The 15080-nt window shown below is 55.0% G+C and overlaps 2 protein-coding genes across 2 annotated transcripts; one reads left to right on the top strand and one right to left on the bottom strand.

Moving 5' to 3' along the window:
- The first annotated feature begins 388 nt into the window (after positions 1–388).
- Positions 389–1766, top strand: M406DRAFT_355279 (2OG-Fe(II) oxygenase). Its single transcript, XM_040923130.1, has 2 exons — positions 389–915; positions 989–1766. The coding sequence occupies exons 1-2, from the start codon at positions 601–603 to the stop codon at positions 1640–1642; spliced, it is 969 nt and encodes a 322-aa protein (XP_040777605.1). The 5' UTR covers positions 389–600; the 3' UTR covers positions 1643–1766.
- A 319-nt stretch (positions 1767–2085) lies between these two features.
- Positions 2086–14713, bottom strand: M406DRAFT_252003 (uncharacterized protein; the record flags this gene model as incomplete). The annotated part of the gene is made up of 6 exons (XM_040916805.1): positions 2086–6884; positions 6955–9978; positions 10053–13094; positions 13221–13774; positions 13854–14187; positions 14314–14713. 6 exons carry the CDS (start codon positions 14711–14713, stop codon positions 2086–2088), a joined length of 12153 nt encoding a protein of 4050 aa, XP_040777604.1.
- Positions 14714–15080: the final 367 nt, after the last annotated feature.

The raw sequence follows: 15080 nt of genomic DNA, 5'->3' as shown, positions 1-15080 counted from the left end.
CTGTATACTAAGTAGCCTTGCCTCAAAAGAGCGGCTTTAAGGCAACTGCTGACAACTCGGGCTTCATAGCAAGAACTTGACCTCAAACATGCCCCCAGCTCACCCTACTCTCCAAGGTTATGAGCAGCTCCGATAATGATCGTCTGAACTGCTCACTAATCATTCAAGTTCGTGCCGAATGACGTGTAAGCTGCAGTCCACTCTCTCGAAGGAACATGCCCGAAATCCGCAAAGTTTGTTGCGTGTCAGACAGCGCCGAACAAATGCAGCGAAGATGTAGCGGGTAGCCCTTGAACTATATCAAATAGCATCAAAATCGCCGAAATTCCGACTTCCGCGGCCTCATTGTTTGATACGTCTCATCATGCCGCGATGAGGATCCTTCGGAGAGTACCTGAACCTGAACCTCCTCGTTACGTCGATGGTGGAAGTTGGCAAAGATGATCCTTGGGGATATAGTTCAGTGTCTTACTTTTTGATGAAAATGCATACGCTACTCCCATTTCCACAGTGCAGCATCGATTTTTTTGTCCCTTCTCCACGCCTGGCCGCGAATTCTAACTCTACAAGAAAGACGAACGAAGCAGCAAAGGTTCAAATATGTCATCCGAAGAACACGTCGCACTGCCAATTATTGACCTGAGCGGGTACTTCCACCCAAAGTCTCCCGAGGATCGGGAGCATGTCATCAAGCAAGTATGCGACGCTGCCAGCCAATATGGCTTCTTCCAGGTCAAAGGCCATGGGGTTCCCCTGGGTCTACAACAGGATCTGATCCGGTGCATGGGTAACATCTTCAACCTGCCTGAGGAGGTGAAGTTGGAGATGTCCTTCCTCAGCAACCCTTGTCGCCGGGGCTACGAGGCATCCGGCATGTCGCATCGGGAAGGGGATGCGCTGCCCGATGCCAAAGAGGTAAGTCGACAAGTTAGAATTTTGACAAGATGGCTGAGAGCAGTTAGCTGACCCGCCCGAACCTGTTATAAAGTGCTTCTTCATTGGTCCTGAGGGCCCGACTGTCGAGCTGGGCGGCATCTACGGACCTAATGTGTGGCCTGACCTCCCAGACGCTGACTTCCGCGGGCCCGTCTGGACATACTACCAACAGACCAGCAAGTTGGGCAAGGCGCTATGGTCAGTCCTGCTCGAGGGCCTTGGCCAGCCGGTGCAGCTGGTAGAGCAGTTCAGCCGGCGGCCTATCGTGCCCATGAAGATGATCCGCTACCCGCCAAGCCAGCAGGTCGCCAAGGGTCAGTTCGGCATCGGTGCGCACACCGACTTCGGCGGCATCACCATCCTGTTCCAGCAGCCGGGCAAAGACGGCCTTGAAGTATGGCACGAAGGCCAACGCCAGTGGATCGACGTTCCCGCTCTCGAGGATGTCTATGTCATCAATTGTGGTGACATGGTGCAGCGCTGGTCTGACGGCGCCTACAAGAGCGCACGCCACAGGGTTATCAACAAGTCTGACGGCGAGAGGCTGTCGTGCGCTACGTTTTGGCACGGTGATGTGAATGCCACGAACCCGCTTAGGCCCAACGACCCCAACAGGGAGACGGTCGGTCAGCTGCTGATCAAGCGCTTCCGCAACCAATATTCATTTACGAAAGAGCTTCTGGCTGAGGTTGGGGCCGCGTCATGAGGTCGATTATCATAGCACTTTAGCGGGAGCAACAACTCGCAGTACCAATATATGCACCGTGCTGTTTCTATATTTCGATGATCCAGTGCTTCTGTATAACATCCAAGAGATTTCTGACTCCTTCTTCGCTCATGTAACCCAACTCATTCAGCCTTTTATTCACATGCGTAGCTTCTTTTAAAGCCAGATCTAGCACTACTTGATAGCTCAAAATCAGGGGTCGTTTTCATACACCTTGTTGTTTTACTCGTGGACATAAATAACGCAGTGCTTGACATTTGATAAGTTAGTATTAATATCTAGGGCAGAACTGTAGAGGACTGCGCGACGACGCCCGGGCGAGTGCATCGAAGAGAGGTTATTCTCATTTACGGCTAGCTTCAACTTGACAAAAGAAAGAAGGACGTAATAGTATTAGATCTCTGCTGCATCTACCATATCTGTCATCTTCGTGATACAAGCTTGCCCTCGTCACTCTGCATAGTAGCCTCATGCGATGCCAGTACGTAGCCGAACCCCAGTGCCTTGATCCGACCCAACCACTTGAGGAGTGGTATTGTGGTGAGCTCCTTTTCACCCTTTCTGCGCCGTCTCTGTACAGTAAGCTCGACATGTGCCATCAGCTCGTCTACCTCAACGGCGGCTGGGCTTTCGTAGTGCAAGAATCGAGGTTTCGTGGTCGCTGGCTCAGCCAGCTGAGACGTGAGCACCGACTCGCAAAGCCACCGAGCGGCGAGGTCGGCAGGGATCAGGTCCATACGGCCCGCCCAGCCCTCGGGGTCGGGCACCACGCCGGCTAGGTCGATGCAGCGTGCAAACTCATCTAGAGCCTGCTGTTTCAGCAACTCAGGCTGTGTCCCCGCCGCCGACAGAGGGAGCATGCGGTAGATGAAGGATGGGACCGCAAGGTCCGAGGCCGAGGCGGCACGCTCAAGGACATGTTCGCTGGCCCACTTGGTGGCGACATAGCCCTCGGAGCCGTCAGAGGGCGGCACGTAGGCCGCAGCCGAGCACGCAGCCTCCTCCAACGACCCTTCCGGCGGCAGGACGCCCGCCGTCGACAAGAAGTGGATAGGTATGCGGCGTGCTGAGGCAAGCTTGACCAGCTCCTTGGTCGGAAAGACGTTAGAGGCGCGGAGGGTATAGTAGTCATCGAAGAAAGACCGTACAGCGCCCAGGTGCAATACCACGTCCACCTGTTCGGCCAAGGTGCGAAACCCGTCCATACCAAGGCCGAGCATCGGGAGAGACAGGTCGCCGACATGGGTGACAACCTTGGGATCCGGGAGCGGCCACTCCTGGCGTTGCTTGTCCCGCACCGCGACGCAGTGGATCTTGGCCACACGCGCATCCGCCAACAGCAGCTGGAATAGGTGTCTGGCAAGATTTCCGGTTGCGCCCGTCATCAGGATCGTCTTGCCTCCCGTCTGGTTCACGGGAGCAGGCAAGCCTCTGAGGAAGTCCGGTGTGGAGGGCGGCGCCGTCTCGTGCTCCCAGTCGATGGGGCCGACGCTGGGGCTTTCTTTGATCTTGCGTGCCATCTGGTCGAGCGTATGGGCGCCGAGGAGATCGACGAGACGGAGGGCCACGTTGAAGACGTCTCGGATGCGCGACTGGAGACGGATGGCCAGGAGTGAGTTCCCGCCGACTAGGAAGAAACTGGTCGAAGGGGTGATGGCAAGTCCGAGCCTCTCGCTGCTGGGAAGAAGTTGACGCCACACATGGCGCAGTTGGATCATTGTCTCCGTCGTCTCGCCTGTATCGTTGTCATCGTCAAGGGCACTATGAACTGATGGAACGCGCTTGGGTAGTGGGAGCTCCCTGATGGCCTTGCGGTCAACCTTGGAGTGACTGGTGAGAGGGAGCTTGTCGAGCGAGATAGCAAGCACAGGTACCATGTACTGGGGAATGGGGAGATGGCTAAGCAGTTGGGTAAGGAATGCATCCCTATCGCCCACGTCTTGTCGTCCTGGAGTGAAAACAACATGTGCGACGAGATAGTCGGGATCACCCTGTCGGAGTGTAACCACAGCCTCTTTCAGCGCACCGCCTGCTGCCGAGACGATATTCGTCTCGATATCGCCCAGGTCGATGCGTAGACCTCGTAATTTGACCTGTGTATCACCTGCGATCCGGTTCCGGAAGATAAGACACCCATTCTCATCAAGATGTCCTATATCCCCCGTACGGTGCATCCGAGTCCAGCCGTTGGCTCTCTGCCAATCAGTTGCAAAAGGGTTCGTGACAAAAGTGCGCGATGTTAGTTCTTGGTTCGTCAAATACCCCAAAGATACACCGGCGCCGCCGATGGCTATCTCTCCTGGCATGCCGACAGGCAGTGGTTTCTGGTTCTCGTCCAGGATGTATGTTGCATAGTTTGGCAAAGAAAATCCACACGCCACGGGCCCATCATCCGGGGTTGTGCCGAGTGCCTCGCCGCGATAGTCGATGTACCCTTTGTGTGATGCAATGGAAATCTCGGCTGGTCCGTACGAATTGTACAGACACAGCTGCCCAAGGCCAAGTTCGGAGAACTGTCGCAGGACAGATCTGGTCATAGGCTCACCGCCACCAAAGGCAAAACGCCACTCCGATGCCTGGCGGAGATTGTGCCCACCGTACTGCAGCCACATGGAGTACTCCGACGGCGTGACTTTTGTATAAGTAATAGACTGCTGCTGCATAATCTCCGTAATAGACAGTGGATCGCCACGTTTGCTCCAGGGAACTACATACACTCGGCCCCCGTTCACGAGGCCTGTGAATATCTGGTCGATGGAGAAGTCAAAGGTAAAGGCGCTCTGCTGGAGGACGGCCTCAGCGCCTAGCTTGTATGTCTTGGTGTAGCCCTCCATCTCATTGCGAATACCTGCGTGCCGGATCATGATACCCTTGGGAGTCCCTGTAGAGCCGCTCGTGTACAGAATCGCTGCAGCTGCCTCTGAATCTGCAGAGTTGGCGATATGGGCTGAGGGTGCATAGGATACCTTGGATATGTCAATGATGATGGGCGCATTCAACTGAGGCGCGTCAGCGATAGTTGTGCTATCAGCTAGCACGGCGCCGGGGTTGCAGTGATCCGCCTGGGCTGCTAAGCGCGATATTGGATTGCGGAGATCGAGCGGCACATAGACGCCTCCAATGCGCATAATGGCCAACATGGAGCAGATCCAGTCAGTCGAAGCATCCTGGAACACAAGCACACGAGATCCACGGCCCAGGTTGGCCCGGATCATCGCCTCAGCCAGTGCCTGGATACGCCTTGACATGGCTGTGTATGTAAGACAGCTTCCATGGCCATCTAGCAGCGCTGTCTTGTCTCCATTCTCCTGAGCGACCTGATCGATTCGATGGGGCAGCGTCGCCGGCCAGTCAGATATCAGATCAGTCCCCACTCCGACCTGGACGGCTTGGGCCAGTTGCTTCTCACTAAAGAGGGGCGTATCGTCCAGAGAGAGCGTCGTGTTCTTGGCAAGGGCAGACAAGAGGTGCACGTAAGTTTCCAGCAGCAGGTTCGCCGCCGTCAGGCTGTAGAGACCTTGCTGCACCCGGACTGTGACATGGACATTCGAGCCGAGGTCGGCCACATCTAGTGAGATGTCATATGCGCTTCTCCCAGGATGCATCTCGTCAAGTCGGAACTCACAATCACACCAGACCTCCCTGTCCGTCGTCTGCTTTCGGTAGTCGAAGAAGGCCTGGAAGAAGGGGCTGTATGATGGAGAACGCGCCACGCCAAGCTCCTTGAGAAGCACATCAAAAGGCAGCTGCGAGTGCTCGAGAGCCCCATAGGCGGTATCACGAGCCTCCACCATGGCATCCACAAAGGCCTGCTGCGACTTGCGCTGGAATCGCAAGGGCAGGAGGTTGAGGAATAGCCCGATGCTTCCCATGACATCGCCATTATTGCGGTTGGCGTCAGCAATACCGATAGTGAGGTCCTGGATGTCTGTGAAGGAGAAGAGCATTGTCTTGAATGCTGCCAGGTAGAAGTGGAAGGGTGTGCATCGTTGTGCTCTGGAGAGTTTAATCTGCTCAGCCAAGGATGCATCAAGCTGGATGCCTACTTGGTGAACAGCATAGTCTGTCATTGTAATCCTCGAGTTTGAGCGAGCCATGGGCAGCAGTGGTAGGACTGGTGGTTGTTCGCCAGCTGGGAATACGCCCCGCCAGTACTCAAGCTCGTCAGCCAGCTCCCCGTTCTCGATCTCCTGCCATTGAGCCACCGAGAAGTCAGGATATTGCATAGGCGGCGGCCCAAGTGGTTGTGAGTTATATGCCTTCTCCAGTTCTGCTGTGAAGATCTGGAAACTAGCCATGTCCATGATGATATGGTGGTAGTTGACCAACAGGTAATGGTGGGTTGGCGAAAGCGATATGAGCATGAGGCGCAGCAAGGGGCCACTTCCCAGGTCAAACTCATGTGCTCGCAGCTGCGCGTACACTGCCGCAACCTCTTCTACCGAACTGACTGTCATGTGCTCTAATCGGAGCGTGGAGCGAGCCGATACCTTCTGGAATGCTTGGTCTGCCTCGTCTTCATCTTCGACAAAGCATGTGCGTAAAGATTCGTGCCTTGCCGTCACGACGCGAAGAGCTCTCTCGAGATCACCCACGCGCACGTTACCCTCCAGGCGGAACTTCAAGGCCACGTTGAATGTGGTACGGTCCTGGACCAGGAGGCGGAGGAACCAGAACCTGGACTGTCCTACCGATATGGGTCTGCTCTTGACGAACTTGGTGGCGGCCGAGTTGTCCTTGTGCGCTGATCGCAAGGAAGGTAGGGACGTCTGCGGTGTGATGGCAGATGTTGGAGTGTTCACGGCCGATGCGGACTTTTGACTTGCACTTGCATTTTCGCAATCGGATCCGGAGTTCGATGCCTCTATGCTTGAAGACATTGACTTGGAAGCGGCGGGTGTCTGCGAGGACGCGACGGGCTTTGGCGGCGTAGCACCAACACCAACAGCAGCAGCAGCATCACCACCACCACGGCTGTTCCCAATTTGCGCAACGAGGTCTCCCGGCAATTTCTTCAAGGCCATTTCACAGATCTCATCGAGAGATGACCCACCGACCAGTTTCAACACCGGGATGTCAACCTTGAGCGTCTTCAGGAACCAGGACCGCACCTCGACGGCAACCAGTGAGTCGATGCCGAGCTCGACAAGAGGGGCGTCGGAGGCGATATTATCCTGGTCAGTGCTATGCAAGACGACACGCAGCTTTGCCAAGAAAGATTCTATGTAGATATCTCGGGTCAGTACCTCTTTTACCACTAGGGTAGTTGTAATAGTCTTTGCTTGACATACCTTTGAGTATTTCCGAAGCTACTTCCATCGTTGCCGCCGCCGCCATCTGATCCCATATAGGAACAGTGGCGGCTTTCTTCTTGGACTCATTCCCCGTATCCTCGCCCCTATTTTCAATGACCAGGTGCGAAAACACTGGGTTTCCATACCACACCATGTCTGTCTCGTCCGCCGTAATGGTACGAAGGCCGCTCGTCATACCAGCAGCGGGTAGAGCGCCTGGCTCCTTGTCTTGCATGGTCGCATGACCAGCGTAAATGCTTTCTGCGAATGCTAGGCGGAGGTCCGACTCGGAGAGAGGTGTTATGCCATACTTTTGCAGGGAATCGACGACATGTTGGCCCGCGACTTCAGCCACGCCTATTCCGAGAATGAGACCAATGTCAAGCGCCGAGGCAGCCAGGCCACGTCTGCGTCTCTGCCGGGCCAGGCCGTTCATATACCCGTTTGCTGCCGTATAGTTGGACTGGCCTGCAGTCCCGATCACACGGGATATAGACGAGAACAAGATAAAGAAGTCTAGATCATCATGATAGAATGCCTCGTCCAGGTTATTTGAGCCGCCAATCTTGGGCCCCAGTGCTCGTAGCATCATCTCGGTGGACATGCTATCGAAAGGCGTATCGCTGAGGACATTGGCTCCGTTGACAACGCCAGCGATCATGGGACAAGTCCTCCTGATCGTTCTGAGCACGCTGTCCAGACTATCTCTGTCGGTGATATCGGCTGCAAAGACCTTGACGGTCGCTTTGGTTCCCTGGAAGGAGTCGAGCCATCTCTGGTCAACGTTGGGGCGGCGGCTCGTCAAGCATACGCAGCCGGCGCCATTGGAGACCATCCACTCGCAAAGCGACTGCCCGACCTGGCCGCTGAGTCCAAACAGCACATAGGTCTTATCCTTGAAGAACAGGTGTCGACCATCCATGGGGCGTACCTTCAGCTCGACTTGGCCATCTGCCGGCCACTTCAAAACAGTCGTTGTCCCGTGATCTCCAAGACGGTCTGTGAGCTGGTCAAGGGGGAGGACTATGTCCTGAAACCGTGTCTCCTGGAGGCAAGGCACTGTATTCAAGGATGCCTTCACACCGGCAATGGCATCCTGCAGGTGGGTGACCAATACTGCTCGGTCAAATGAAGGAAGGAGTGAGGCCTGGCGCCTGGAGAGTATAGACGGATCCAAGACACTGCATTCTGAGGGCAGCGCCTTGACGATATTGAGGCAGGCATCACTCGTCGGATGCACACCCGAATACCGTGGCGCAGTCAGGTCGAGGAAGTGCGTGGGCTGCACAGGAAGCAGCCTCCGCCGCACAGCATGACTGGAGGCGCGAGCGCTTAGCCGGATCCACGCCTTTTCCAGAGACTCTGCCTGGTAAGCAACGCACGAGAATGTGACGCGAATGGAATGCGTGGTAGCAAGCCGTGAAAGGGCTGCAGCGAAGAAACGATCCCTTTCTGAACAATGGACCAGTATACTGCTGCCCGGAGCCAGATGCCGGACCAGGGACATGGCAAAGACTTCACTTGTGACGGCAATAAGCACACGGTCAGCGTCAAAGGCCTCGTCGCTTACTTGGACCGGGACTGGGACTGAGACGATTGGTGCCGTCTTGTGGGAATTGGTCGTCGACGCTGAAAGGACGAGTTGTGCTGTAGGGCCGGGCTTCCCAATACTGAGGAACACAAACGTATCGGGTGAAGCATGGAGCGCCGCCAGACTTGAGCACTCAACCCTCAGCAAATCCTTTTGGTCATCAAGGGATGGCTTGCGCGGCAGGACGTCTTCCACCAGACTGGGCAGCAAGGCGGAACTCCCGAGATCAATGGAGAAGTTCGACGTCGTCACTGGTGCTTTCTTGGTAATGACACGCCTGCAGGCATTAAGTCGAGCGTTTTGGTTGAGATTCGGCAAAATGCGGGGGATGAGAAGCTTCCCATCACGCAAGAAGGTCTCTGGTTCCTTGGACCATAGAAGCTGTCGTGGGTCTCGTTCCTCGAGCGCAACCTGCCGCAGGAGCTGCTCAGCGATGGTCCTCGAGATGTTGCCATCTACGCCGGAGATATGAAGTGTGTTGAAGTTGATATGGGCTGCCTCGTTGCTAAGTGATCGGACGAAAGCAAGACTGGCCTCGTGGTAGGCCTCCTCGCTCGACTGGGAGCCGCGGACGAGCCACAAAACATGCCTGGCCAGATCCAAGACCCGCTTCAGGCCCTCCATCGTGTCACTTGTCAGATTTTTGAAGATGGGAGAGTCGAGGTCCACCAGGTTGACAAATGTGCCCATCGTGCCCAGGGCCTGCGCCTCGGCCTCGGTAGGGAGGCCCTCGAGAATGGTGATGGTGCCGCAGAATCGCCCGAGGCTGTCCGAAAGCCCTTCGGCAATCCAGGCGCTCTCGAGGGTCTGAGTGCCCATAATGACCAAGTTGTTGATGAAGACGTGAGGAGATGACGAAAGCGGCCGTCGGAGATAAAGCACTTGCTCGTCAACAGCCTGTACTGTCATGACGGAGAACGGCCAGGCCAGGCTGGGGCCGCCCGTCCTTGGTGTAATTGTGTCGATACCACCAAACCCAGCCTTTCTTAGAGTCGTATGCCAGACCCCTGGTGCTATGGTAGGTGCGTACTTGCGGCCCTCCTGCACGCCGAGCCACCAGGCAGGAAGACCTCCCATGATAGTCGTGAACCGTATCGGGTCGTTGTTGGTCACCTCCAGCAGCACAAGGTATCCGCCGGGCTTCAAAAGCTGCCGGGTATTCTTCAGACTCTCCAGAAGCGAGGCCGTGGCACTTAGCACATTGGAGGCGACAATCACGTCATAGGAATGCTCCTCATAGCCTTGAGACACAGGCACCTGCGTCATGTCTAGGGTTTTGAATGTCATGTTGTCGCCATACTTGTCGAAGGCTGCAGCGGCTTTCTTTATAGCGTCTTGTGACGGGTCAGTGAAGGTGTAATAGGGCATTGCACCGCCGCGAGTCGAGATAGCCTCATAGATTGACCTGGTAGCCGCGCCGGTTCCAGCACCTGTTGCGATGAGTTCGTTAGCCATGGTGTAGGATGAGGTACCAAACACTCCCCGAGGCGGTGGAACGGCTTACCTATTTCCAGAATCTTGGCGTGTGGATATCGGTGCGTAATCTTCTCAACCATGCCGGCCAAAAGCGAGTGGTACTCGGCCATACCGAGACCATTGTTGTAATACTCACTCAGGAGGAGACCGGGGTCAAAATGCTCTTCTAGCGGCGTTGTCTGCGCTCGCAGAGCACCTGGGAATCTGTCTCCGACTGCGGAAATGAGATTGATCGTCGGGTCGCCGGGGAACCTAGAAATCATCGCGTCGATATCTTGACTGCTATCGTTGATCCATGCTTTCTTCAGGGTCGCATGCTGCCCAGCAGAGGTGAGGGAAAGCGTGTGCTCGATAAACTCTCGAACATGTCGATAGTATGGCTGGCTATTCTCCCATTCGTCATGGGCAATTTCTGCCTTCCACTTCCGCAGATAATAGAAAGAAATCCTTTCACAGGCGACTGCCAGCTCTGTTTCACGTGCAGATGGGATGGAGAGACCCAAGCCTACAAGAGACGACGCATCGGGTACCGCAACATCAAGTTTCGTGTAAGAGTACATCCAGCGGTCCTCTGCCTCGGTGGCGGGGGCAAAAGGCCTGAGAATGAGATCCTCGACCTGAATCATGCTCTGCTGGCCATCCTCACTAAAGACATCGATATTTGCCGAGAAATTCTCTGGATCATTGTCGAGCGTGGTGAAAATGGGGACGCGGGATCCAGAGAGCGGTACTGAAGCGCACACCTCAGGGTTGACGGAGATAGCCCCAATATTGGTGGGGACGTGGAGAGACCAGAGACGTTGGTCCCCTGGAGACGAGTAAGCAAGCATGGCCGACTGTATGGCGACATCAAGGGTACTCGGGTGCACCAGATAAAAGGTAGTATCGTCTTCTGCGTAAGCATACGTATCTACGAGAGCAGAAGCGTGATTAAGCTTACGCTTCATCGACGACATGCCTCTGAAAGAACCAGTATAGCCATAGCCCAGCTTCGAGAAGGTGGTGTAGACACGGTCGGCATTAACCTCGGTCATATTATAGTCTTCGATCGCGGCACTGGTGTCGGGCAAGGCTGCAGTACCTGAAGCGCCGATCGAGATCCTCACAGATGCGCTTGCCACGAGTTCGTGGTCGTGGTTCAAGGTGATGCTCGCATTCTGGGCCGCATAGACCGAGAAGTTGGCCGTCACAGTCTGGTCTGCATGGCGCTCGATGGAAGTCAAGGTGGTAAGAGTCTCGACACCAGACTGGTCATCCTTCTCGAAAGTAATGGCCCGTGAGATGGAAAGGTTGTGCAGTTCGAGGAGTTGGATCGACTGTTCACCAGAAAGGACCCGGCAAGCTTCCAACGCCATCGACACATAGCCTGAAGCAGGGAAAACAGCGATGCCTTGCAACTGGTGACCCTCCAACCAAGCAATCTCAGACACTTTGAGAACATTTGACCAACGCATATCATGGCCATTCGACTCGGGGCATAGTACACCAAGCAACTCATGTGGAGCCTGTTTCCTCTCGCGTATCTTTCTTGATCTGCGCGATTCACTCCAATGTACTCTGCCATGGTCCCACGGATACGATGGAAGATCATAAACCAGTTTGTGAGGCTTTGTGCTCTCACCCACGACCTTATCGAAGCACTGGAGATCAACTGCCTGGGGGCCCAGGAGGGTCCATAAAAAACCAAGGGCGTCCGAGAAAACCTCAATGTCGTCATTTCCTCGACTCAAAACACCAGAGTATGGAAGAGGTGTGGGCCGCACATCAGCAATGTTTTGCGTCGCTGGGCCCTTGAGTGCTGGGTGGGGTCCAATCTCGAGAGCTATATTGATATGCTCCTTACTAGCTAGAGCGTTCTTGATAGCATCAGCAAACAGGACTGTGTTTGCCATGTTGTCCCGCCAGTATATGTCCCTGAGATCGTCAGAAGGCTCCATGCCATGGGCGGTGGGGTTCACACTAGAGAACCAGGCGCAAGCGGTGTTTCGCTCACGATTGACGCGGATCCCGCAGGTGCGCAGAGCGCGGATGTATGAGTCGCCACAAGGGAGCATATGGTGAGAGTGGTAAGCAGTATCGACTTTTAAGAGCCTAGCGAACTTTTTCTGCTTGTCGAGGATCTTTTTGGCGTGGACAATCGCATCGGCATCTCCAGACAGGGTAACACTAGCCGTAGAGTTATGGGCAGCGACGGTCAGCCGGCCCTTGAAGGCCTGTAGATTAACAAGATCCTGAGCATCTTGTAGAGATGTGCCCACCGCCAGCATAGCACCCTGCTGACCTGTAGCCTTGTTGCCAGCCAACCGGGCATATAGGCCACGGTAATAGGCGATTCTGATAGCATCATGGGCAGAGAAGAAGCCCGCAGCATAGGCTGCAGCGATCTCGCCCGAGGAATGACCGACCACAGCAGCAAAGGTGATACCAGCAGCGCGCAACAGGTCGACGAGGACAATCTGGATAGCCGTACATAAGGGTTGCGAGAGGGCAGCTTCGGCGATGCGTGAGGTTTCGCTTCCTGCCAGCATCTCGTGGCGGAGGCTCCACCCCGGGCGATCAGCAGATGGCAGAGTAGCCAGAGACTCTTCAAGATCTTGGACCCTCTGGCGCACAAAGGCTGAGGAGCGGATCAAGCTCGCACCCATTGCTGGCCACTGTGCACCCTGGCCCGTGAAAATACCCAGGATACAGGACTCTGCATGTCTGCTGGCGGTACGGGTGCCGATGGTGGTAGCAGCATTCGCCTTGACAGTGGCAAGCTTGACGTCGATCTTGTCTGTGAGTTGTTTTATGCTCAGGGCAGAGAAAGATACTTTCACAGGCAACTGGCTCCTGCGAGAGTGCAGTGTCCAGGCCAGGTCGGAAGCATCCGTGTCGCTATGGTGAGTCTTGAGGGAGTCGGAATATCGCTCCAGGAGGGTGATCAGAGACATCTCGGAGTTGGCTGAGAATACAAAAGGGGTGAAGGGGCGCAGAGACAAGCCCTCGAGGGTGGAACGTGCGGCAGAAGGCGGCAGGTCGACGTTGACGTGTTCTTCCAGAATGGCATGAGCATTGGCGCCACCGAAACCTATGTTTGATGTCGCCGGTCGAGCATTTTGTTAGCTAGCCGCTCTCGCAATGTTGCTCGGAAGTTTGCAGGAAACCCTAGCCCTGGGAACTTGCAACATTTTCGAATTGCTAGTGAACAACGTACCAAAACTGTTTACGCTCACGCGTCTACGACCTCCCTCGGGAAGTTCGGGCCACTCTGTCAGCCTCGTGGGCACTTGTAGCCCCTGATATACTGGCTCAATCTTGGGGTTCAGGCGGTTGAAGTGCAGGTTCGCAGGAATCAGTCCTTTCTGCAGGCCAAGAGACGCTTTCAGGAGGCCTGCGAGCCCAGCCGCGCCCTCAAGATGGCCGACAATGGTCTTGATGGAGCCCACATACAAGGCATCACGGCCCCTATTCTGACTGAGTCCGAACGCCTTGTGGATGGCCGCGGCTTCCCTTGGGTCTCCCGCCTGAGTCCCTGTCCCGTGCGCCTCGAAATATTGCGGCTGGTCGATCTTCTTCTCCGGGTCAAGGCCCGCCTTGGCATATGTCTGCCGGATCAGCGCGGCCTGCGCTTCGCTGCTGGGCACAGTCAGCCCGTTTGAGAAACCATCTTGGTTAGCGCCTGTCTCCCGGATAATGCACTCGATATGGTCGCCATCGGCAATAGCATCGCTCAGGCGCTTCATCACAATGGCCGCTACTCCCTCGCCGCTGCTGCGTGTTAGATCTTCTTCTAGTTTTCAAAGACGTATGATGCCCGGGAGCGAGCAATATGGATGAGCACACTTACCGAGCATATCCATCCGCATCTTCATCCCACATCCGCGACCGACCATTGGGCGACAGCATCTTCAGCTTGCTCTCGCCGATATACATGTCGTAGCCCAGGAGGACCTGCGTGCCACATGCCACCGAAACCCTTGACTCGCCGCTCCGCAGTGACTGCACCCCTTGATGCACAGCAATCAAGCTGGAAGAGCAAGCTGTATCGATAGTCATGCTTGGGCCATGCCAGTCGAAAAAGTACGAGACCCGGTTCGAGATGATGGCCCTGTTGATTCCGGTTGCAAAGTATTTTGGAATCGTGTTGTGGTCTCGTAGGAGAGTATCAAGGTAGTCGACCGCTACAGGAAACGGACATGTTAGTCATGGATGCTGGTTGCAGGTTGCAGGAAAGGGGCTCTCTCATCCAGTCTTTTGCGGGTGACCTGGGATTCGAAGAGACCTGGGGGTTGGTCAAATGGACGTACTCATGGTTCCCACGTAAACCGACGTATCAGACCCACGTAGACCTTCGAGCGTGTGTCCACCCGCCTCAAGGGCTTCATACACGATTTCCAGGAGGAGACGCTGTTGCGGGTCCATGGCTTCGGCCTCGTTGGGGCTGATGTTGAAGAAGGGCGCGTCAAACACACGTACATCCTCGTCCAGCAAATACGAGTGACGAACGTTGGTCGTCCCATGTCTACCACCGTCGTGGTGATAAAATCCTGTTGTGCTGAATCTATCCGCCGAGATTTCTCTGCACAGATCCTGAGGGTTCTCAAGCAGGCTCCATAACGAAGAGCGAGAATGAGCACTCCCTGGAAATCGGCAGCCGCTACCCACGATAGCGATGGGCTCCGTGCCTGACGAGACAGTGTGTGTCATTTCGGTTGCTGGTAATATGAACTTCCTGGGTAACTTTGCAACAGTTGGAAAGGCAGATTGCAAAAATGAGGAAGAGCAAATATGCGGATTAGACGAGGTTCATCCAACTGAGGCCGCAATGGTTATGAAACGAATAACCTGCTCGAGACAACATAGAGTACCACAAGACTCTGATCTCAAAGGCCTAAATGTATGTAGCCGATTAAACACTGATTCTTGACTTTCTTCTTTATTTTCTGGTAAAAGAAATCATTCATGCCTAGAATCACCGTCTTCTAACTCTCCATATAAGCCGTATCTAAGCCTTATCTACCTTGGTAGGTATATTTTGCTACATACCCTAGGTATCTGCGAAAAAACTTTTAAA

Source organism: Cryphonectria parasitica, assembly GCF_011745365.1.
Source record: "Cryphonectria parasitica EP155 unplaced genomic scaffold M406scaffold_3, whole genome shotgun sequence".
Lineage (NCBI taxonomy): Eukaryota > Fungi > Ascomycota > Sordariomycetes > Diaporthales > Cryphonectriaceae > Cryphonectria > Cryphonectria parasitica.
The sequence above is the reverse complement of the archived record's forward strand: the minus strand, read 5'-3'. Positions and strand labels throughout refer to the sequence as shown.

Excerpts from the sequence above, each read along its gene's own strand:
- M406DRAFT_355279 (XM_040923130.1), top strand. The coding sequence starts at position 601 with ATGTCATCCGAAGAACACGTCGCACTGCCAATTATTGACCTGAGCGGG. Across the intron at positions 916-988 it reads CGCTGCCCGATGCCAAAGAG|TGCTTCTTCATTGGTCCTGA; the intron begins GTAAGTCGACAA and ends CCTGTTATAAAG.